Here is a 24,946-nt window from a genome sequence, read left to right on the forward strand (position 1 = left end):
TATTCGTTGGCGGCCCGTGGCGTGCAAGCGAGATTTTCTTGTGCGCACGCAGCGACCGCGGGTGCGCATGTGTATGCGTTAGGATTGTATATTCGTTGGCGGCCCGTGGCGTGCAAGCGAGATTTTCTTAAAAACCATGCTCTGTGGCGCTCTGCTTCCCGTATGTTAACTTTCGCACGTGTGGAACGATGCAGAACTATAGGTTTGACGGAGGCGCAAAACAAAGCTTTCGTGCTCAAATGGAGCACGACAATGGACGTTCGGTGACATGTCCACACCACACAAGCACCTCCACAGACTAAAGCGAGCGATGCGAATGTAGACGTGTCAATGTTTTGAGGACATGACCTGGGGTATGGTGCTGCCTCTCCTTTACAAGAGACCGCACAGCCACGGGCGGCTAATGTCCGGACACACCATCGAACAACATCCGCCTGGCAAACTGTGTTTCATCAAGCAGCACTGCATATGAGGTGCGAAATGCTCAATATATACTGGATTACAGCATCTTTAATGTCCAAAAAGCCGTCGGCAATGACAACAACACTCAGAGCGGCACTGACAACGGCTCATGCAACGGCTCGTACAACGATTCTAACCACCAGCGAACAAACTGCGACGCGACCAGAGACATCATCTCACACATAGATATAAAATCATGAATAATGGAAACAAACAAGCTTGCCCATGCTCTGCTTCACATCCCGCGCTCCCACCTCGTCAGTCCAATCATGGGCTGCAAATCCCAACGCAGCACGACGTCGCCATGACAAGCATTAATTTGATACATACTGAGTCAACACACATTTGCGCGGCGAAGAAATCTATAGCGTAAAAAGGTGTGTTTTGCTCTGTGTGCACATGCGAGCTCCGCACCGCACCCATACAAGTATCTCGTGCAATCCCCCAACCGCCGTATCGACAAATCCAGGCTACAAACCCTCAAAACAAAGCAAGCACTCAGGCCCTGCAATATTGTCTTGCGTTACGCAGCATTATTCTACCTGGTAGAGGCCTCCTGTATAACATAACAACATCCCCCAGGCCCCCTTTCCCCCCTTTTGGCAGATGGACTGCATCAGCAGCAAACCCGCACTGGGTGGCCGTCTCGTTGGCAGCGAAAGGAGCGAGAGGATGTGCGAGGTAAGGGGCCGCGCTAGAAAACCCTACCCTGCGCCCCCCCAAGCCCAACGCCGCCCTCCCCTGCGGCCCCCTAGCCGTACGCTGACCTGCCCTACGTGGACGCTGCGGGGGGCGGATGAGGGAAGGGCGGCGCTGCAGTGGGCGGCGCAGGGGAGGGCAGCGTTGCGCTGGGCAACGCAGGGGGGGGCCGGCGCTGCGGGGGGCGGATGAGGGAAGGGCGGCGCTGCGCTGGCGGCGCAGGCGAGGGCAGAAGGGAGGGCAGATGGGAGGGGAAGGGAGTCCTTGATGTGTTGGAGTACAGCACATAGACAATGTCAAAAGCCATCACCAATGACAATAACTCAACCCCAAAGGCCCCTGTCATATTTAAAATTTAGCCGGTGGCTCCCCCCTGGTTTCACTTGACATTCACAGACAAGACATTTTCAGTTCCACACCTAAACGGCTATCTGCAGTCACACACAACCTGCAGAGGCTGCCGGTTTGCCAGGCTTTGCCGGTGATGCAAACGCGCGATTTTAAGGAATGATGATGGGCCGTTACAAATAAGCCTTTGCTGCAATAGCTTTTTGCTTACATAGCGCACATGAAATGTTTCACAGGCCATCGAGAAGCCTAAACAAGTCTATCCTTCTGGTGTACGACCGAGCGTTGAAGTGTTTCCTGGATAAGCCTTATGGCCTCACAAAGTATTAAGCACTCGCAAAGTATTGCGCACATCCACGGTTAATGCCAGCTCGCAAAGCAGCATATATAGGGGCGCTTTGCACCCCTATTGGTATGCACGCTATTAACCCACACACCCTGCACCCTCGTGACGTGCACCCTGCACGGATCTGCACCCAACTACCGCTTGGAGTGATGCCCCAACCGCACAATCAGCACCTCCTAGCAGCAACACACAAAGTTCAAGCAAGGGCCAAGGCACTGCAAAATAATGTGTTGGTGGCACTGCGTTGTATCCTCTGTAGATGCTGTGCATGTACATGAGCATTATTGCTTGTGTGACCCATGGGCTTCTCTCCATGCGGACGCGGACACGTGTATGTATGCCGCCGCTTCCCCTACATGCTCAAAACATGCGTGGAAGACGACAACACCAGATCACCACGATAAATCAGTTATGTCGTTTGTGGAGGCATCCTCGATTTGGAATATTGTAAAGGTATCATTCTCTACCGGCCTCTTCCGTTGTCCCCCTTTCCTCCCCAGCACCCCACACCCCCTCTTTTTCCCCTCCCTGCTCCCTACACTTTCTTTGCCTGTACCTCTGATGATTGATGAGATGCATCATAGGATCCGGCACTCAGCTCTCAGCAAAATGTTTGACCGACATGAGTGGGGCCCCTACTCCTCGCTATACTGGGTGGCTGGGTGGATAGCACATCCCCTTCATGCATGGGGTTATTTTATGCACAAAAGCATACACAGTCATGAATTGCGAATATGCTGAGACACACAGGGAACTTCCATCTACTCTATTACTGGGTGGCCATGCCGCTTCTTTCCCCTCCACGCACCCTATCATAACCATGCACATCTCCTACCATTCCTCCACCGTTTGCTCCTACCAACCCACTACACTACACAACGTACCCCCCCCACACACACATGGCTCCACTACTGCCAGGTCTTCCCTCCTCCCCATTGCTATAGGTCTTCTCCTCTTTACACATCTTCCCCCTCTCCCCCATGGGTGCCATCACACCACCCATCAGCATGGCCTTGCTGCTATCTTTTATCATTCTGCTTTTGCTTGCACAGCTGCTGTTGCTGCTGTTGCTGCTGTTGCTGCTTATGCTTATGCTTATGCTTCTGCTTCTGCTGCTGCTGCTTCTGCTGCTGCTGCTGTCGCTGCTCCTTCTGTAGCTGCTTCCGTTGCTGCTTCTGCAGCCGCTGCTGTTGCTTCTTCAGCCGCTGCTCCTGCTGCTGCAGCCGCTGCACCTGCTGCTGCAGCAACTGCTGCTTCTGCTGCAGCCGCTCCTGCTTCTGCTTCTGCTTCTGCTGCCAATGCCGCCACACAAGCCCTGTCTCCTCCTCGTTGCTGCTGGGGTCACCATGATCATCACCCCCGCAGGTCCGTAGTAGGTGCTGGCCCATGCTGCACTTCTGTTTCTTGGACAATGATGCTTGAATTCCCCCTGACCCGAGGTGTGGTCGCTTGCCTGGAGTTTCGTTGCAACTGTGGCAGCGCTTGCCAAGCCTCAACAGCTGTGGTGGCTGCTGCACTGGCAGTCGTCGTGGCAGCAGCAAGGGTGGGCACATCAATTGCCTGCCGTTGATGTTGCCATGGCCACTGCTGCAGCTGTTGTTGGCTGGCTGCCTGTGCTGCTGCTGCAGTGGCAGCTGCACTTCCTCCTTGTCATCGTTGTCCTCCTCCGCCGCCTCCTCCGCCTCCTCTGCCTCCTCAGCCTCCTCAGCCTCCTCAGCCTCCTCAGCCTCCTCCGCTTCCTCAGCCTCCTCAGCCTCCTCAGCCTCCTCCGCCTCCTCAGCCGCCTCCGCCTCCTCCTCAGCCTCCTCAGCCTCCTCCTCCGCCTCCTCCGCCTCCTCCGCTTCCTCAGCCTCCTCAGCCTCCTTGTCAGCCTCCTCAGCCTCACCCATATCCTCATCCACAACCTGGTTGTCGCGGTCCTGCTGGTGCTGGTGCTGCATCCATTGACCCTGCTGCCTGCCTGCTGCTGCCCCTCCAGTGTCAGCAGCACCACCGCCACCGTGTTGTTTCTGCCTCTCCATGGCCCGCCAGCGCCCGAGGTGCCCAACAGCCTTCTGTGCCACGATGCTGTCACGACCCTTTATGTAGTGGCGGCGCCAGACAGCAACAGAATTACCCATGACGAGTGCATCCCCTGCGAGGGCTTTCTCCTCCTGGTCTGCCACATTGTCCACCAGGTCTTTGAACCTCACAGTGGCATGGAGGTGCCTAAATTTCATGGGGCAGAATACTGTCGGCCAGGGTGCACCATACTTCCTTTGAATAAGCTTCCATTCATCCGTGAATGGGGCGTCGACACCTGCAACCGGCCTGCCCTTCCTGTCAAGGAACAGGAAGGGAGGCTCCTTGCTGGCATCGTCCGTCTGTATTTTTTCGGGCATTGTATAGGCGAGATATTCGGGAAAATAGGTGAAAGGTATATAGGCCAGTTAGGTGTACACGTATTATACGAGAAATAAAGGCCCAGACCTAAAGAGGGACATATGTACATGTTTGCCTAATAGAGGACCCTGTATATATGTAGAATACCTGACCTTCTTTATGCTATGCGGTATACTTCCAAGCTATACAGATATGTGTACACGTGATGTTGTAAACAACAGTGCCTATACAGGTGCGTGTGTACATGAGCGCCTATTACAAGACCGCTATAGGCATCACGTAATATGCAATGGCCTTTACATGACAGCCTATACCTGACCTTGTTTAGGCTGTGGTGTATACTTGTCAGGTATATGCATGCGTCTACAGGTGATGTTGTAAACAACAGTGCCTATACAGCTGCGTGTGTACATGAGCGCCTATTACAAGACCGCTATATGCATCACGTAATATGCAATGGCCTTTACATGACAGCCTATACCTGACCTTGTTTAGGCTGTGGTGTATACTGCCAGGTATATGCATGCGTCTACACGTAATGTTGTAAACAACAGTGCCTATACAGGTGCATGTGTACATGAGCGCCTATTACAAGACCGCTATAGGCATCACGTAATATGCAATGGCCTTTACATGACAGCCTATACCTGACCTTGTTAAGGCTGTGATGTATACTTGCCAGGTATATGCATGCGTCTACAGGTGATGTTGTAAACAACAGTGCCTATACAGCTGCGTGTGTACATGAGCGCCTATTACAAGACCGCTATATGCATCACGTAATATGCAATAGCCTTTACATGACAGCCTATACCTGACCTTGTTTAGGCTGTGGTGTATACTGCCAGGTATATGCATGCGTCTACACGTAATGTTGTAAACAACAGTGCCTATACAGGTGCATGTGTACATGAGCGCCTATTACAAGACCGCTATAGGCATCACGTAATATGCAATGGCCTTTACATGACAACCTATACCTGACCTTGTTAAGGCTGTGATGTATACTTGCCAGGTATATGCATGCGTCTACAGGTAATGTTGTAAACAACAGTGCCTATACAGGTGCATGTGTACATGAGCGCCTATTACAAGACCGCTATAGGCATCACGTAATATGCAATGGCCTTTACATGACAACCTATACCTGACCTTGTTAAGGCTGTGATGTATACTTGCCAGGTATATGCATGCGTCTACAGGTGATGTTGTAAACAACAGTGCCTATACAGGTGCGTGTGTACATGAGCGCCTATTACAAGACCGCTATAGGCATAACGAAATATGCAATGGCCTTTACATGACAGCCTATACCTGACCTTGTTTAGGCTGTGTGTATACTTGCCAGGTATATTGCATGCGTCTACACGTGATGTTGTAAACAACAGTGCCTATACAGGTGCGTGTGTACACGAGTGCCTATTACAAGACTGCTATAGGCATCACATAATAGGCCTTCATGTTTACATGACAGCCTATACCTGACCTTATTTAGGCTATGCTGTATACTTGCCAGGATGTTGTTTACATGTGTCATCTGTGTACAGAAATATATGGGATGCATAGAAGCTCAGGGGATTACAATTTTCACATATTCTTCATACGTTACTATCACAAATCACACAAGGAATCTCAGCTCTCAGCCCACAATCCCTCAGTCTGCTTTACTAAATGAATAATCCACATGTTATTAATGCTGCAACTCCAAAACACAACCAAAACACTTAACAGAATAAATTGTCCAACACTATCAGCACAACACAAACAGTCATTTCCTACTCCCATGAGCCCCAATTGATCAATCCTCCTCTACCCGGTCGTTATTATCTAGGACGTCTTTGCTACGCCTCGTCTGATGAAACTTCATCTGTGTCATCATCTTTTGACCACACACAACCAGACTCCCATTGCTCCCATTCCTCGATGGCCATAAGCTTGTCCAATAGTGCCCGCGCTTCTGATGGGTGCAAGCTTCGCTTTTCACTCTCTTGAGACTGCTGTCTGACTTCTTCAGCAATATCCTCCAACACGACTGGCAAAAGGCCATGGGGTGGGCTGCCGATGAGCTCGTTGAGCACAAATTGTGCTGTGGGAACTGCATTGCCCATGGACTCTTCCACATCATCCATGCTTCTGCTGGAGGAACCACGTGTACGTTTGACTTTAACTTGGGAGATCCGAACAATGCACACTCTCTCGATAATGGACTCAAACGGGATACACCCATAAGCTGCTGCTGGTTTTCCAGTCACCCTGGAAGTGGAGGTTGTGTGGACAATCAATGGTTAGTGTTAGTGCAAGAGAGGGAGGTATACAACTGAAATTATGACTGTGTGTAAACTACTTTTATTACCTCTGCCATCGCAGCGGACGGAGATTCAGTTCACGGTTCCATTCATCTTCTGGAGCATCAAACCACTTAACATACACCACATCTGCTACCTTGTCTTTGTAGAGCACGCTGAGCAGTAGCTGCACCTGCACACAAGGGCCATGCACATATGAGCAAACTCCAGAGAACTGAAGTACATACACACAACGAATGGAAACCAAACCTCCATTTGCCTACCCGTCCGTACCACACACCATAGCCCCCTGGGGTGTCATTGTTCAGGATTGAAATGTCGCACACTGGGCATGCCTGGGTCTTGAAAAGGGACTTAGCCAGGCCGCCACCACGGATGTAAGTGACGGTGTGAAGTGGGGCGTAGTAAAGACATCCCATACGCCTGATGACAACCTACAAGTGTGAAGTTCACATGCATAGCATAGTAAACAACTAGCTAAATTAACACTGCTAAACCTGCTAGCACTGTATCATGAACCTATGTAACCAGCGAGCCTACCTTGGCATGATCCAGATCCTGTGCAGACACCCCCCAGGCAGCCACCAGCTGCTCTGTAAGGCACTGCTGCAGGTACTTTGCACCCTCCATGCCCCAGGCTGCTTCATCTGTTTGCAAAAAAAATGCAAGACATGCATATAGTGTGATGCCATTGGGTCAACATTTTGGGAAAATACAAGCTTGCATACACCGACCTTGCAGATTCTTAACCTTTTCCATGGCCTGTATCCAAGGAAGGCTGAGACCTGACCGGCCGATGGCATGTTTCTTGTCCCTGAGTACCTGTGCTCTCTGGTACACAGGTACGTTGATACGTGCAACGTGGGTTAGGCGTGTAGCGGCATATAAAATCGTAGATGGTTACAGCAACATCTGCAGCACATACATAGCTTCAAGCACACATACCAGGTGCTTATCAGTTGCCTCTGCTGCTGCACCCTCGTGTTCAGCAGCCATCCCCCCAGCAGTGATGGCACCCAGCTTATTCACAACCTGCCAGATTTGTATGATGAAGGCGGTGGCACACAGAATGCATGTCACTCACAAGTCATCTTAGGCGTTGCATATGGATGGCAAATACACCCCTGATATTGATTAGTTCACACTTGCCTGCTTATCTATGGTGTCAGGATGCTTGTTTGTAAATTCCCATGCTTTACGCACAGTCTTCACAAAGCTCTCCTTGGGGCCCGTCGTTGTCAAGTCAGTCATGCCCCATTGCCGGATGCACCACGTGTATTTTCGCATGTTAAAGAACTTGGGGATGTTTCCCCAGTTCTTGTATCGGCCAAACAGCCGTATCATATCTGTCTGCAGTCTGCAAGCAAACACAGCAGTATTATGAACACATGTTCATATCTGTAGTAGCCTTCACGAGTGACACATATAACATGTACATTGTTCAAAGCAGTGATCTGACTGTCCATCACTCGTGCCTTCATCCTACCTTGCTATTAGGTCATCCAGAAAGGCGAGGCTTCCAGTCGTGTGCCTTGGCATGTCACGTACTTGGATGTAGCGCCCATAAGCTGCAATGAAGCATGTTTGGTTGCATGGAGCAAGCGGCACATACACGGCACATATAAACACAGAACCTCATCAGGAGTGTTGGTGTGTACAGCAATGGCTTCACCCAGCTGGGTCTGCAGACAATGAGCACCTACCTGTAAAGAACTCCGGGATGTCATGTGGCAGTCCCAGTTGCTCAAGGTCATGGAGAGCAATGCCCATGAACCGCATGATGCACTCTCTCTCCTGTGGAAGGATGTTCCATTGGTTGGGGAGGTAACAGCAGGCAGCAAACACTACTGGTGTCACACTATACCTTCGTCAAGCAAGGTCTCTGTATTGCTGCGGAGTATTGCATTACATACATGCTTACAGTAAGTAAGGAACACAAACATTCAAAGCATACGTACCTCTGCACATGTCTTCTCTGCCCACAGGCTCTCCTTGGGTATCCGACCCCCACCATGCAAACGCCGATATGAGGCAAGCCGTCCCCTGATCTTCAAGTTCACTCTCTCCTTCTGCTGCTTGCACTTATCCTCTATACATGCCTTTAAAGCCTCTATGAGATGCAGCGAGATACCGTTGAAGTCCTGGTGAAGTGTGTCCACAGGTACACACTGGTAAATGTCGGTATTGGCAAAGCCCCATAACGCCACCTCCTCGCCCACAAATCCGACCTCGTTCCGTTGCTTCAGGGTGGCATCCCCTGCCAAGAGTGCCTGCACATTATGGGTACATGCAGCATGTTCTGAACAAGAATAATAGGCGCTGAATGCATTGTCTTTGTGTTATGGGAAGTGATATGGATTCAGGCTGATCCGTACAATAGCAAAACTCGAACCAAAAATGATGGGCAGTTCACAAGTAAAACATTGCCAACGTTTGAATGAGGGCCATGGAATTTGTTAAGACATGCACGTGGTTCAAGAGGGTTCAGCACCATATACAAGTGGTCCAAAGAGACAAACTCAGGAGATGGAAAAGCATGCATGAGGCAACCTTTCACAACCATCAAAGCAGCGGATTAGGCCAGGAATGGATCTGGTTAAGGCTGTTGCGAATGGTGGTGCCACCAGTGCGATAGGATGGCCTGCATGAACAAATGATACTGCTGCAGTTGCACCATCTGCATGTGCCTCTGTGTATGGGGGTGTTTAGGGGGGTGTCTGCTGCGGGTGTCTCTTAGGGGAGGCAGGCGGGGGGGGTGTACACTTTACTAGAAAGAATGAGGCTTTCTATAAGTGCCCACGTGCTCCTGCTTAAGAGACTACATTCTGGCACACAGTCACTCGGGCTACATAGCAGGCTTGTATATACATACATACATATGTAATAGGGTTATTACATGTTAACACACGAGACAATCAAGGAGCATCTGGTGAGCCTTCACCATGCAGAAAGGAAGCAACCTGCTGCTGCAAATGTATGTATGTATATATATATGGTTAAGTAAATATATGGGTAAGTAAATAACCGCGACAATCAAACATGGATAATGACCCAGTGGCAGTATACCGTACTGATCACAAACTCCATTACACTATTAATAGCTTGAATCTAGCTGTGAAGCAAATACATTTGAAGGCCTAAGAAATCTGTTTACAACCGGTCAAGGTGCATGAAAAGCTGCTCATTATACATTTTAAAGTGTGTATGCGCTGACTAATAAGACAAGGCCAGTCTGCTAGTACATGATGACCACTGAAGCATATACATGCATTGCATTGGTGTGAGGTCCCCCTGCATCACCTTCATGTCTTCCTCATGGCGCAGAGGTGGATCAGAATCCAGGTTGATCATGTCATCCTTCGTGGCCAGTGTGGACACATCTCTAAAGTAACGCAGGCCAAGGGCTTCCCACTGTTCCTGCAGATCTGCAATGAACGCTCCGAGCGCCAGCCTGCACTTGTGGGCTTTCCCCTTGCTATCACGCATGGTAATTGTCCTGCTCACAAAAAAGGCAGTGGACAGTGAACATTCACAACATGCTATGGTTTTTAAGCACAGCTAATATCTGCACTGCTCTATGGCGTTTGGGTTCAGGTTTGCGCTTCACATGGGCACTATAGTGGGGATCAATAGCTAATTCTCTCCATCTCTCATGTTCTAGATCACCCACAAAGCATGCCGTCTGAAGCTCTTTCTTGAGGCAGCAGGAATACAATAACAAGCAGCAGAAAGAACTTAATTTCCATGCAATTGTCACGAATTAGAAGGTAATTTTTTGGTAATAAATCAGTCATAAAAAACGTCATGCCAAAATTATGTTGAATGCTCAACCAGGGCGACATGAACTCTTACTCGTAACTAGCTTGCTTGAAAGGCTTCAGCACTTGCTCCAGGGCAACCTGCAGCACTTTGCGCTTCAGGGTCCTGAACGACTCGCTGTCCTTGCTCTCACCTACATGATTGGAAAAAGGCATCGATAAACATTACTACCAAGTTGAATTCCTACATTGAATTCCAAAGCATTTGCAACCGCCGTGGAAACATAGCTGTTTAGGTTGCTGCACCATGCATGCAAGCAAGCATCATTATTACCCTCTCGTGGAGCAACACTCGGCAGCAGTGCAATGAGGGATGTGCCCCTCTCCGTCCTCTGGAACTCCACCGGGTGGTTACCTGCAAAGGGTTGTATGCGGGGAGGCAACATACTTAGGAAGGTTCACCTTTGGAATGATGCATTCTTCTCGAATAGTACACCACTTGCATAGGCTTGGGGCCAGGCTTACAGGAACTCCTTCTGCAGAACAACTGCAAATGCAAAGCGCTTGACCAGCACCTCAGCTACTACATCACCTATGAACCCCCTCTCACCTGTTCATGAACGCATTGCTGATCTATTCACAACTAGTCATTCCTGTTGGTTTAGATTGTTATTATCATCATGTCGACAGGTACTCTCATACAGATCATGCAGACTTACCTAGGGAAATAGTAATCGGGTGACCAGTCTGGCGTCCCGCCTTGTCATAATTCATCTTGTCAGACCACAGCATGATGTACACGATGGGCGACTTCTTTGCCCACGTCACCTGTATTTCAAGTAAGGCAAACAAACCTGAGTTGTAATGCATTCAACAAGAGCAGTTCATGCTGTGTCGTTGCCCACAATCAACATCTATTCTTTACACTCCAACAAAATAATAGGGGGAATTCAAGCATCTAACATGCAAACCCCTTATGATTTGTTACCTCTGGGTTATGAACCTGTCCATGGTTGTGTGTCGGTTGCACATACCTGGTCGGATATCCACTTGTCTGCCGTCCACATCTCATTATATACTCGTTGTTGTCCATCGTCGTCCATGACGACAGTTGGCTTCAACACCGCGTTGCCGTCAGGGAGTTCCAGCATGCGCTTCACCAAGCCGATGGGATCCTTGTGTACGGCAACACTTAGCTCCTTGTCCAGTCCGACCTGTCTCGAAATGTCGACATGCATAAACGCCTCTGCTGCCCTGCTGTGTGTCTGGATGTTTTTAAAAACTTCTCTCTCATTCGTCCCGGAAGGCAGATATGCATCACCACCCCGAAACAGGGTCAAGAACTTTGAAAGATTGTTTGCTGCAGGGCAGGAGGGCATGCAGGCAGTGTACAGTCTTATTCGTCATGTTAAAATGCTATGTATGGATGTTCTTGAAGAATTGCATACTTCTGCCAGCTTAAAGTCCGACGAACAACAAAAGGAAGTAACCGAAGTTTGACAACAGCCCCCCCCCACCAGGATGTGAAGAAGGAATGCTTACTAAGCATAATAGTATTATGTAGGGGCAACTGCATCCCTTCACACCCTCAGCACTTGCTGAGGGGTTGTACTGCAGGCACAGGTAATGAATTGCAGAGAGACGTTACATAATAAACAACTAACAACATGTATTACTACGGAAAATGTCTTGCAAACAATGAGGAAGAAAAATGTAAGGGCAGAAGGTGGCGCCTGCCAGCAGGTGCTGGCAGCTGCCTGGAGCTGCTTGTCCTGATCCTCGCTCAAACGTCATCATGCTTACTGCCTTTACCTTACCGGAAAGTACGGATGCAAGGAAGGTTTCCACCTGGATGTTGAACGGCTGTTTCACAGAGTCGGCCTCTTGTGTCGAAGGCAACACCAACTCCAAGTTCTCGAGGCAGGACTGGCCCATGTCCAGCGAGCCAGTATCGGAAGCTGCTGGCTGCCCGTGTTGGCAGAAATCCTTGGATGGATCCTCTGCTGAATGTGGCATATCAGCGAGGCCCACCTTGTTTGTATCGTGAATGACGAGCGCCGCCGCGCTAGACGCTGGCCGCTGGGTGTTCAACGATGCCTTGAAGTCCCTGGAATGTTTTTCACGGCAATAATGCCGATCCAAGAAAATGAAGAACTTATGACAGTACGCACAGATATTGTTTCCCACGAAAGTTGCCATGTTAGGGAATTTCAAGGAACGAAGTAGCTGCAGGGTTGTTACGAAACGGATTAGAAGTACAAGCCGAGTTATGTTTCGTGTAAGAATAAGGAAATGGAATGTATGTTTGATGGACATTTCAGTACATCCATGATGCAGATCCCGAATAGGGCTCCTTAAGTATGGCGGCGGTGTATCATACGGATATATGCGGATAGACCGGCTTAGCGTTATATTCTTGTGACATTGACTAAACGATTAAAGATTCATCAGGTTCGGAGTAACGTCCTTTGCTCATTGTGTGTGCACGATGTCCTTCGTGGCGATCGACAGAAATTCCCTTTTTACGCGTGATGAACGGCAGTTCTGGGGCAACCCATCGATCCTTCAAAAATATTTCAAAATAACACGTGCACGCTCAGCAATTAAAGGGCATGGAGACACTGGTGTGCTGAACCTGCTGGACGGCACCAAGTCGGAGCTCGAAAAAGGACAGGAGCTGTTCTTTTTCGATGATGAAGCTAATCTAGTGGCACAGCTGCTAGTTCAGGCCTACGAATGGAGGCAGCGCGAGGAAGATGGTGCCAGGGAGCTACGTATAATAGTTTCCGTGAAGGAGAAACCCATCAAGGGCAGGACAGTCAGCTGGCTGATTCCTGGATCGATTGTTCGGGGGGAGAGATACCATTCTTTTGATTTTTGTGACGTCCTTTCTCAGGGCTTCACCGTGTACAGGTCCGTCCCGATGCCTCCTTCAAAGGTATGTCATGACTAGGGTTTTCTGAGCCCCATCAGGCTGTTCTATAACTAAACAATCGTTTGCCATTCATGTTTCGTGAACAGAACACCCCTGGGAGGGAGCCGTCCATAGCTGCAGACGCCAGAGGGCATGTGGGTGGATCTTCTGCAGCTGGGCCCAGCCAGCAGCCAGGCAGTGCACCACCAGCAGGCACTGCTCAGGAGCAGATGATGGCAATGGGCAACGCTGGTGGATTTGCTCTGGAAGGTATTGCAGAGGAGGAGGATGAGAATGACGAGGAGTATGTGCCGGCTACTGTGGAGCCAGCAGGTGTCAACCCTGCAGCTACCAGCAGCGAGCAGCAGCCTACAGCCACCACGGAGGAGCGTGTGCTACGTCGCAGGAAGGCCAACCGCAGTGAGGATGATAAGGAGGCCAGGAAGAAGCTGAGGCGCTCTGGTGGCAGCCCACCTGGTATGGATGCATTGTGTATGCATTAGTGGTGCTTGGAGATATAACCTAGGGTTTGACATGAGGCAAATGTGACATGACTTAGGGTTCGTTTCTCATCATCTCTGTTCAAGTAATTTCTTGAATGTTTCTCCATCCTACAGGAGGGGCCATCGTTTCCCCTACACAAGGGGCAGTGGTTTGCCGTACACCAGGGGCGGTGGCCTCCCCGGCACACATGGCCACGGTCTCCCTTACACAAGGGATGGAGGATGTACTTAAAACTGTGCTGCAGCAGGGCTTTCAGGAGGTCAGAAAGGAGCTAGCCGAACTCAAGGCCCTGGTGGAACCTGCCACAAAGAAGGGCCATGTTGCCAATGTAAGTTTCACCTACTGCAGAACCTGGTATGCATGAATCAAGGGTGACATCAAACTAATCTTCATACGCCCTTTCATGTGCAGGCGAAGGTGGCACGTGAGCAGGTCGTGGACAGCTTCATCAAGAAATTTCGGCAAGATCCGTATTTCATGTTCGAGGCACGGCCCGACCACTTGGACCCCTTCAAGGTCTTCCTCGCAGGACTCCTCGGGTACAAGTCTGCTGATGGCACCCCATCGGTGTCACTGCTTCAATCAAGTGAAACCGAGAAGACGATTTCATATGTAAGACATTTACAGCCTAGGCGGGTCTGTCATTTCAATCCTAGAATGACGAGATGCATGCAACTGTATGATACTGTGCTCAACTCCCTGCAATTCTTGGCACATCTTGTTGCATGCCATGTGGTTTGCATGAATTTTTATACAAGTGCATATGTATTATGGTCTTACAGGTCTTACATTGACACATTTGTACCTATTCCATGAATACATGCCCCATCCTGTTGTAACCATGCTGCAGTATCGTGGTGACATGTACACCAACTTCAAGCATGCAGCCATGGCAGAGATCCGCAAGAAAGTTGTCCAGGAGTACCGGGGATTGGTGGGCACCGAGGGTGCCAAAGCCATCATCCTGGACAAGACATACCGGGACACGGATGGCAAGCACATGGCTGATGCCCGCTTCCAATCATGCCTCATTTCGTATTACTGCAAGATTAGACGTGTCAACAGCAGGGATCTGCATCTGTTTACGGACATTAGCAAACTGGAGTTCACTCGTCACGAGTTGGCCCTTGTGGACATGGAGGTAAGGTTTTGTTGCTTGGTCATGAAGGTTGCTGGTTTGCAAGGCATGTATCCTATGTAGCCAGCTGGCTACACACACTTGCACTCCCAGCCACTGCAGTGGCTGAGAGTGCATGTGTATGTGCATCTGTACATGCAGGCATATAATGTTTGTACAAAAAAACAGGCTGCATGTATGATTTGTTCATTTTACCCAACCGCATTTCGTCTTTTATGGTCATGCATGGTCATATGATATACAGGTGCAACGTGCCTTGCGTGGGGACGTAGCAGCTTCCAAAGGCTACCTTGGGGGCAGGTCTGCAGAGATGCACCTGGCCTACAAGAGTGCACTCAGCATTGTGCAGGCCTGGCGGCACTCTGACATGGCTACGAACCTCAACATTGTGGGCAACGAATTCGTGCTAGGCAAGGCATCCAAGCATTGCTTGCATATGAGCGCCTACGACTTGATCCTTGCCATGTCAGACCAGTAGTATGTGGAGCTGCAGTACAGACAGGAGAATAGTACTTAAAGACGATACAGTTGCATGCCGAGATGCATATGTACAATATGTAAGATGGATGGAGGTACTGTACTGATACCCCTAATGAATATAAGCGGGTTGTTGACCTTGAAACGTACCATGGCCTGTGGTCCCCTGCCAGGCTAGGAAGCATAGCAATGGGGATGGGGAGGAGCCTGCCCCCCAAATAAGTGCAAGAGGTACTGTGTTTGGGGTGAGGCCCATTATCAACATAATTTTCCTAGGATGCAATGTACATTCATACCTTTCTGATGAGATGTCTGTAGTGACGGTAAGGTGCATCCCATATTACAGGCCTAGGGAGCGTGCTGTTGCTGGTTGATGGGCCGTCATGGAATTTATTGTCCAGTTCTTTTTAGCCATGCTGCCATGCATGTGTATTGCATTCGTACTCTGTAAACGTCTGTGTCCATTGGATTGTGTTCTTCATTGCCTAATCAAAAGAAATCAACATGGCACACAAACACAGGACTCGGACAGAGCAACAGGCATGCCAGCGTGGACCCATATTTCAGTGCTTCATTGGGTGCGCTATGTCACTGCACTCTACTTCATACACTGTAACACATATATTTTGTTGCACCCAATTCAAAGGAAACAAGCACATACACCCTCTCTATGATGGCCTGGGAGGGAGTTACAGACCTGTAGCATGGCCTCCCCTTTAGCTGTGGATGCATCCACGTGAGGACATGAAGAACTCTTCTGGTTGACGATGTATGTGTCAGCTGGGCGGGGATTGATGTCTGTGGTCTGGTCATGCCGGAAATGGTGAAGGCCAACTTGGCACACAAAGCCCAAGTGGCCATACAGGCAGGTCCCAGCCAACCTATTGTTGCCAACACCTTGTTGTGCTGCCCAAACAATACATCCAGCCCCACAGTGTCACCTGATTGGCCACGGTATCTGACCAGAACATAGTTGTACTGGCCAGGCATCAGCACTTGCTTGGTAACCAACCTCAGGTGTCACGTGGGAAAGTGGTGGGCTGTTGCTGACCAATGGACTCACGAGTACAGCTATGACAGTGTCATTGTGGTGTGAGATACTACATGACGCCTACCTACCTACTTAGATATTTGATCTGGAAAGAGGTGGTGCACAACAGGTATACTAGCATGGTGTGGGAAGGATTGGGAGAAGAGGTCGTCTATTTTGTACATGGATTGCGTCCTTAATGCAGGTGGCCACTAGGGACAGTAGTAAGCAGCGGTGGATAAAAGGCATTACATGATCTATGGGCTCACTTCAGCAGCCAGGCAATGCCACTGGAATACGGACGGATATGACGTACTTGGGCTAAAGGTCGATGTACAACAGTAAAGTACACCGGACATGCATGTAATGGGCCATGGCTAAAGAGCCCTTAAAGTTGCCGAGCAACTTTAAACATCCTGCACCGTGGTGACCATTATGATGCACTGACCACGGCCTATACACCAGTATCACAGAAAAACTATTTAGACCGGTCCGCTGCCCATGCAAAGTATCACACCCTGAAACCATTAAAAAATTAAATTAACAAAACACAGGATGTACCATTTCTACTAGGCGAAAATGTATCAAAAAAATATCAGTGGTTCATAATGAATGATATAGAGCTTGCTTAAACCATACAGGTGCATCCATTAATAAGTTGTGAACAGACACCCGGGACACCACTAGCATAATAGACACAGTCATAGTACAACACATGCAGCCATCAGGCCATGGGTTTGGGCAGGTGGAACCGGGCCTCGAAGTCCTTGCCGTACTGGGATACAAGGTGTGTGACATTGTCCACCTTTGACCTCTGCATGTACCAGTGCAGGCGAGGTGCCCACACACCAATCCTGCCGGCATCACCCGCATGCACCAGGTTGCCGTCCATGATGAGCATCTGGCCAGGCTGGAGGATGATGCGCTGCACTTGGAAATGAGGCATATCCTGCACAGCCAGCGCATCTCCCTGATGCTCCTCTTCCAGCCTCTCACAGACTACACGTGCCCATTCATGGCTGCCTGGCACCACCAGCAGGGTTGTGTCCGGTGCAAGTGGTGCAAACATGATGTAGCCGGGGGGTTCCTTTGTGCTTGGCTTCATGTCCATATGCAGCTGTTGTGCTGCTACGGGCTGGCCCCCAGCTCCATCCGGCTTGTTACCGAGGATGACCGGCTTGTAGACCTTCAAGTGTGGCCCAAGGATGTCAATGTACTCATCCCTGAACCGCTGCTTTACTTCCCGTACAAAAGTCCGCAGAACAGCGGGGCATGAGTCACCCACTTCCACCTGCAGTCGCTGCCCAGTGCCAATGTCAATATCCACCAGGCCCTCAGCATCTTCCATAGCTGCACCCTTGCTGTCCTGCTTCTCACCCTGGAAAATTGGGACGCCATGCTGACCCACATGCAGCTCAGCAGCCTGACAAATGTCAGGTGTGATCCGCCCATGAAGCCAATTTGGTGACACCACCGCAATCCCCAAGGCGCGAAGCTTAAAGGCTAGCTTGGATGAATCACAGCTATAGTGGGAGGCTGGGCACGAGCTGCATTGCTGCTCTGAGGATGGTGCAGCTGCAGCTACAGCAGGTTGCTCTTGTCTGCATTGGCCCAACTCTGCATGTGCTAGCTCCTCCTGCTTGGACGGAGTCTTATCTGCAGCTGCCTCTGCTTGCTGCTGCTCAGAAGCACTGCCACCACTGCCACCACCGATGCCACTACGGCTGTCACTGCTATTGCTGCTGTTGTCACGGCTGCTGCCGCTGCTGTGCCTGCTGCTGCTGCCACTGCTGCCATGGCTGCAGCTGTGTCTGTGGCTGCGGCTGCAGCTGCGGCTGCGGCTGCGGCTGTGGCTGCGGCTGCAGCTGCGGCTGCGGCTGCGGCTGTGGCTGCGGCTGCGGCTGTGGCTGCGGCTGCGGCTGCGGCTGCGGCTGCGGCTGCGGCTGCGGCTGCGGCTGCGGCTGCCACTGCCGCTTCCGCTTCCGCTGCTGCTGCTGCCGTTGCCGCTGCCGCTGCTGTTGCTGCTGCCGCTGTCGCTGCTGCTGCTGCTGTCGCTGCTGCTGCTGCTGCCGCTGTCGCTGCAGCTGCTACTCACCAGGCCACCATCCATCATGGCGCCCAGCTCAGCTGCACGTCCACCATCCAAAGCCTGCTGCATACGCATCAGCAGGCAAAATCATGTCCATGGCATTGCTGCCATTCATATGGGCTAATGCATGTCACAAACATGACACTGTTGGTCAGTAAGAGTGTCATATATGGTGAGCACAGGCAAAAGTTGCTACTACGGGACATGAGGTGCTACATCATATACATGGTCAGGTACTTTTTACAACCCTGCCTCTGGCATAGTCCTTGCATGCTTTTGTGGGGTATTGGTCCTCTGGCAATGCAATGGCCACCCACAGGGCCAGCTTCCCGACGTGTATACCGTGAATGAAAATGTTGACTTCCATACCATATGCATGAGTCTGCTGCACTGACATTCTGTAGTATCCTGGGTGTATCAAGTGATAATTGTAAACACATCCATCACATGTACTCCTGTATGCCACTATAGCCTACCATGGTCCACACCTGCTTGTTCTCCTTGATGTACTGCAGGTATTCCACTGGGCCCAGGTAGTGACGCCCCATCCTGCAGGCAGCATCACAAATCATGGGGATCAATGCTCACCATGTATGGACAAGGAAAACGAAGTATGCTCAGGCACGACACAGTGACAGTGCAACATCCCTTACACAAGGTTTGACAATGAATACACCTTGGGTATGGGCTTTTGCTGGGTTCTTGGCCGTGTGGATGTGCTCATTATTGGCCAGGGGCACTCTACCCACATCATACTCACTTGAGAGGCCTGGCCTTGTATTCCTGAACAGTATGCCGCGCCTGGTCCAGGAGGATGCGATGTTCCTCATCTGCAACATCTTGCGTGTTACATTGGAGCATGAGCTCACTGATGAGTGCCCGAAGGTGGTCGCGAAGCACAGCTGCATTGCGGCTGGTAAACCAATCCTTCCGCAGTATTGTGGCTGCATCAGCAGCTTTCTCACTCGCCGCCAGAGCACGCACCCCTACAGAATGTATACATGCGGGTACAGGCATGTGTGAGCTTGAAAGGGAGCAAGTTGTTCCTGTTTTAAAGGAAGACCATACACAATCATTAATTTCAAAGTGGTAACTTGTTGTCAAGCTTTACATTTGCAAACACATGTGAACACCTAGGCGTGCATAGGCACACATATACAGAGCTGTATTTAGCAGTTTGCAGGTACAGGGCACGCACCCCACGACTATGAAACACAGAGTCATGCTCAGACAGGCATGCTAAGGCATGCACACATGTCCACACATATGTGTGCATATGCACATTTTGGCACACATGTAAGGTCATACTCGTGCATGGGCACACACTTTAATTCATATTTCATATTTCAGATATTAATTATGGGGTATCCTAACTATTACATGACTAACCTTCTGCGTTGGCATTACCATTCAGGATGATGCAGCGTGGGTTGGCGCCTACAAAGAAGTCCATATACGCCAGGAGGAAGAGGCCACAGTCAGTGGCATTGTACTGCTGGGGTAGACTTCCAGACATGCTGACACCTGGGATCGTTGCAGCAGTGAACACGACAGGTGGTGCCTGCTGTCCAGCAGCCTGAAAGCGCCGTAGCCATTGCCGTGGCACTGATGTGTTGTTGCTGTCATGTGCTTTGCGTGCCCACTCACGAGCAAGGTACCCACGAAGCACCTCGAATATCTCCTCAGATGAATGGACGCCTACAAGGCATGATGGGTTAGTTGCACAAGCCATACCTGTGGCATGTGGATTTGTGAGTCTGAACAGCACTTTGATCTGATACACAAGGTTACAGGACAGCAGACACTATTGCGTTGGTGTATGATGTGTGGGACAGGGGGCATATCTTCACATGTGGCCGCTACCTGGTGAAACCCTGCCTTTCTCGGTATTACAGGGCACCCGCATCCAGCCACCCTACACGACTTCTCAGTGGATAGGTCAGGTTCAGCACCCACCACCGGCATGCAACGGAATATGCCGGATGAATGGCGGCTCAATTCCATTACAGGTCAGATCGCAGGTCTATTTTATCCCAGGCCACCACCGTCCATTGACTAGGGGCGCTCATACCTTCCACAATCGTCAGGAATTTCTACCTTGGCTGGTCACAATATCGGAACCTCCATTGCATCACAGTGTGTGTTTCCAATACGGCATGAACTATGTACCCCGATCCTGCATAAGCAATCTGCACCCACCAGCTGGTAACTGCAGCGCTGGAGTCCAGGTGCAGAATAAGTGCACGGCCACCACCATTGTGCTGCGGCTCCCCAGCACTGTTCCTGTCCGCTACCGGATGTACCACGTTGCCTGGATGGCAGATGATGGCAAGCGACCAGTGCCTACAAGGCATGTCGCTGTGCACAGGAATGAAGATGAAATCTTTGCTGAAGATGTCCACTTCCTGGGGGTACAATAAAAATGGAAATGGAAGCATAAGTACGACCAGTTAATGCCAGTATAGTTTTTTGTCACCCATGCATGACACTATTGTATGAAGTGTAGGCACTGTCCCTACAGATTACAAGTTACTGAAGCATGAATGGGTGATTGAAACTGCTACTGTGAAAGTAGCACATTGTGGGTCACCATGGGTGTTTTGTAAAGAAGAAACAAAAAAAGCGCGGCATGCTAGCTTGTGTATTGCTGCGGCACACACACTGCATGCAGTTCAGTGAAAATTTGAGAACAATTAAAATCCCACCTTGGTCCAGTTGGTCACATCCGCTTCCTGTTTTAACTTGTCGTAGAAAAAAGTGTTGAAGGTGTGGTATCTGGACCGAACCTCCGGTGGCAAGTTCTCGAGAATGTGCCTACAAACCATAATTAATACATGTGCATGTGCAGCTGGGTTGATAGTGTGGTGCAAGGGATATGAAGAGCTGTCCTTGCGTTTGTTGGTTCAACCAGAAATATGTTGATGCCTTAATACATGCAAGATATAGTCAGGCACCGGAAACACATTGCACCCAACATGGACCCAATATATTTGCTACTACAGAACGTTAGTTCCGAACATCCAGGCATGATAGAAGTTCTGTCATGCCACCCTGTTGAAGGAAGTCATGCATGGAAAATTGTTATTGCTCCCATCATACCATGCAGCCGGCATGTCCTTAAGATATTGACCCCCTATTTGCCAGCCACCTGCCCCTGAAATTCTAACCTCGTGCCAAAGTCGATGCATGTGTCATTCAGGAGCTCGCCTTTTCCAAGATGTTGGAGGTCTGTGGTGCAGATCAGCAAGCTGTTTGTGCAAGCACCCATGGGAGGGTACGAGCACTTGAGGACAGGCTTCTTCTGCACTGCCACTGGTACTGCAGACGAAGGACCTGCTTCAGCCATGCTGACTGATTCTGTGTTATCCACCGAGTCGGCATCAAGATTGATACAAGGCTTGATGCTGTTTCGTGGTACATCACAAGGCGTCTGCTGAGGGCACACAGCACAGGGAGAGCATGGCCTAGTAAGCAAAGAGATAAGTGGCTGTGTGGCGGCACCACACCAACATAATGGCCAAAAACTGCAAGGATTTCATGTACTGTGTATGTGTAACACCAGGCAAAGCGTAGTCAGGGAGATGCCAAGGGAGCTAAACCTTCTTACAACATTGGGGGTTTTAAACCCCTCTAGTCATCACCCAAACCAGGACATCGATGATATCTGTAATAGCATCCCGCAGGCCATCATCCTTACATATCCACAAGGTGCATGCACGCACCACACACACATCTTGCGACCCCACCCTACCTGTTTACGGGAGTGAATGGCAGATTTGTTTGTGTGCATACTGGATGAATTCAATGCCCTGCCTTCATTACTGAAGATGTGGCATAGCCTTCACTACATGTCCTTACTTAAATGAAGTAACATGCTCAAGCCAAGCATGTTTGCATCCCTGGCCCACACCCAAACCAAGCACTTACCAGGTTCACTGCCTGCTTCCCAGTGGTCGCATTTTGGCCTTCAGTGCGAGGCTGCAGAGGCACCCCCACTGGCATGGCACCTTCGCCGGCCAAGGTTCTGAACTGGCTGTTCGTAGCCTTGCTGGCAGTTGTTGTGTTGGCCTCGTTCAGCTCCTATACATAATCAGACATAAAGGAAATGTTATACCGTGCTTCCTTTCAAATGGTGCAGTAGGGATAATAATGATGGCCTGGTCTAGAGACATTACTATGACATGTGACGTAAGATCCTGGGTCCGATTCCTGGTTACATCACCAACAATGTCGGGGGCGTGAGATTATGGCTAGGTAGCCCAAGAGATATGGAGTGGAGGTAACAGTTCATGGACCGAAATGGAGTGGATGACTTGACTGGATGACGTGAGGGGGGGTCAGCAGGATTAAACTGACTTGGACTTGCAGTTTGTATGGCGTTGTACAGTGTGGTAATGGTGATGACTCACCTTCTGCTGCTCATTTGCAAATCTGGCCCAGGCCCAACGGCATACTCCAGGCCGGTTCCGGCCCGGTTCCGACCTAACGGGTCCAGTTAACGAGATGGGTAACCGGTCGGTAGGATTACCGGGCGAACCGTTATCCGTTAACCGTCCCAAGTAATCGGTAACCGATGTCGGTAACCTGGCATGAGCAAAAATGCATTTCTGATTGCAACCAGTTTCTTTGTGACAATGCCCATTGTCACAAGGTTCATGCCCACGTGTCACACCCCGACAAGCTTGAGGAGGTTAAGGCAATGTGAATGCCGGGTCAGAGGGTTGCAGAGATGGGGGATTGGGGGCAGGTACTGGTCAGGCGGGATGGGGAATAGGGTTGACGACGTCAGGATGGGATGTGGGGCCCAGGGCGAGGATTAGGGATTAGGCGTGCTACACTACTTTTGGGATGGGGATTGCTGTCGGGGGTGAGGATGGGGATGGGATCCCTGTCTGAGGGATGGGGATTGCAACCTTGACCAAGGAGGGGATTGGGAGCCCTGGCCAGGGATGGGGATGGGACCCTGGTCGACAGGACGGGGATTGCAGGCTTTCGCAAGTTTAGGGTGAGGTCGCTGCCATAGGATTGGGAACACAGTTGGAGGATTAGAATTGGGTGTTCTGCTGTAAAATGAGGCTGCAGGTGCAGAACTTGGAATATTGACAGGACTGCAAAACAGGCCAAGGATGGATGGTTTAGTTGTCCATAGTTGCTTACATGGAAACTCAAACAAACACAAGGAAGTCCTGCTTGCAAGTCGCGTCCCATAGCAAACCAAACTCAAACACAAGGAAGTTCTGCTTGAAAGTTGCGTCCCATAGCAAACCAAACTCAAACACAAGGAAGTTCTGCTTGAAAGTCGCGTCCCATAGCAAACCAAACTCAAACACAAGGAAGTCCTGCTTGCAAGTCGCGTCCCATAGCTAACCAAACTCAAACACAAGGAAGTCCTGCTTGCAAGGCGCGTCCCATAGCTAACCAAACTCAAACACAAGGAAGTTCTGCTTATAAGTCGCGTCCCATAGCTAACCAAACTCAAACACAAGGAAGTTCTGCTTGTAAGTCGCGTCCCATAGCAAACCAAACTCAAACACAAGGAAGTTCTGCTTATAAGTCGCGTCCCATAGCTAACCAAACTCAAACACAAGGAAGTCCTGCTTGCAAGTCGCGTCCCATTGCTAACCAAACTCAAACACAAGGAAGTTCTGCTTATAAGTCGCGACCCATAGCAAACCAAACTCAAACACAAGGAAGTTCTGCTTGCAAGTCGCGTCCCATAGCTAACCAAACTCAAACACAAGGAAGTCCTGCTTGCAAGTCGCGTCCCATTGCTAACCAAACTCAAACACAAGGAAGTTCTGCTTGCAAGTCGCTTCCCATAGCTAACCAAACTCAAACACAAGGAAGTTCTGCTTGCAAGTCGCGTCCCATAGCTAACCAAACTCAAACACAAGGAAGTCCTGCTTGCAAGTCGCGTCCCATAGCTAACCAAACTCAAACACAAGGAAGTTCTGCTTATAAGTCGCGTCCCATAGCTAACCAAACTCAAACACAAGGAAGTCCTGCTTGCAAGTCGCGTCCCATAGCAAACCAAACTCAAACACAAGGAAGTTCTGCTTATAAGTCGCGTCCCATAGCTAACCAAACTCAAACACAAGGAAGTCCTGCTTGCAAGTCGCGTCCCATTGCTAACCAAACTCAAACACAAGGAAGTTCTGCTTATAAGTCGCGACCCATAGCAAACCAAACTCAAACACAAGGAAGTTCTGCTTGCAAGTCGCGTCCCATAGCTAACCAAACTCAAACACAAGGAAGTCCTGCTTGCAAGTCGCGTCCCATTGCTAACCAAACTCAAACACAAGGAAGTTCTGCTTGCAAGTCGCTTCCCATAGCTAACCAAACTCAAACACAAGGAAGTTCTGCTTGCAAGTCGCGTCCCATAGCTAACCAAACTCAAACACAAGGAAGTCCTGCTTGCAAGTCGCTTCCCATAGCTAACCAAACTCAAACACAAGGAAGTTCTGCTTATAAGTCGCGTCCCATAGCTAACCAA

At 50.0% G+C, this 24,946-nt stretch overlaps 4 protein-coding genes across 4 annotated transcripts; 1 reads left to right on the forward strand and 3 right to left on the reverse strand.

Moving 5' to 3' along the window:
- Window positions 1-10,391: 10,391 nt before the first annotated feature.
- VOLCADRAFT_92571 (uncharacterized protein) lies at window positions 10,392-12,500 on the reverse strand (the record flags this gene model as incomplete). Its single annotated transcript, XM_002951946.1, has 4 exons — window positions 10,392-10,495; window positions 11,021-11,129; window positions 11,336-11,661; window positions 12,119-12,500. The coding sequence occupies 4 exons, from the start codon at window positions 12,498-12,500 to the stop codon at window positions 10,392-10,394; spliced, it is 921 nt and encodes a 306-aa protein (XP_002951992.1).
- Window positions 12,501-12,789: 289 nt separating this feature from the next.
- On the forward strand, window positions 12,790-15,335 carry VOLCADRAFT_92572 (uncharacterized protein; the record flags this gene model as incomplete). The annotated part of the gene is made up of 6 exons (XM_002951873.1): window positions 12,790-13,214; window positions 13,400-13,635; window positions 13,833-14,047; window positions 14,131-14,331; window positions 14,570-14,860; window positions 15,102-15,335. 6 exons carry the CDS (start codon window positions 12,790-12,792, stop codon window positions 15,333-15,335), a joined length of 1,602 nt encoding a protein of 533 aa, XP_002951919.1.
- Window positions 15,336-20,546: 5,211 nt separating this feature from the next.
- On the reverse strand, window positions 20,547-21,278 carry VOLCADRAFT_92574 (uncharacterized protein; the record flags this gene model as incomplete). Its single annotated transcript, XM_002951947.1, has 2 exons — window positions 20,547-20,858; window positions 21,159-21,278. 2 exons carry the CDS (start codon window positions 21,276-21,278, stop codon window positions 20,547-20,549), a joined length of 432 nt encoding a protein of 143 aa, XP_002951993.1.
- Window positions 21,279-21,586: 308 nt separating this feature from the next.
- Window positions 21,587-22,455, reverse strand: VOLCADRAFT_92575 (uncharacterized protein; the record flags this gene model as incomplete). The annotated part of the gene is made up of 2 exons (XM_002951948.1): window positions 21,587-21,886; window positions 22,381-22,455. 2 exons carry the CDS (start codon window positions 22,453-22,455, stop codon window positions 21,587-21,589), a joined length of 375 nt encoding a protein of 124 aa, XP_002951994.1.
- Between the last annotated feature and the right edge of the window lie 2,491 nt (window positions 22,456-24,946).

Source organism: Volvox carteri, assembly GCF_000143455.1.
Source record: "Volvox carteri f. nagariensis unplaced genomic scaffold VOLCAscaffold_26, whole genome shotgun sequence".
NCBI classification, from domain to species: domain Eukaryota; kingdom Viridiplantae; phylum Chlorophyta; class Chlorophyceae; order Chlamydomonadales; family Volvocaceae; genus Volvox; species Volvox carteri.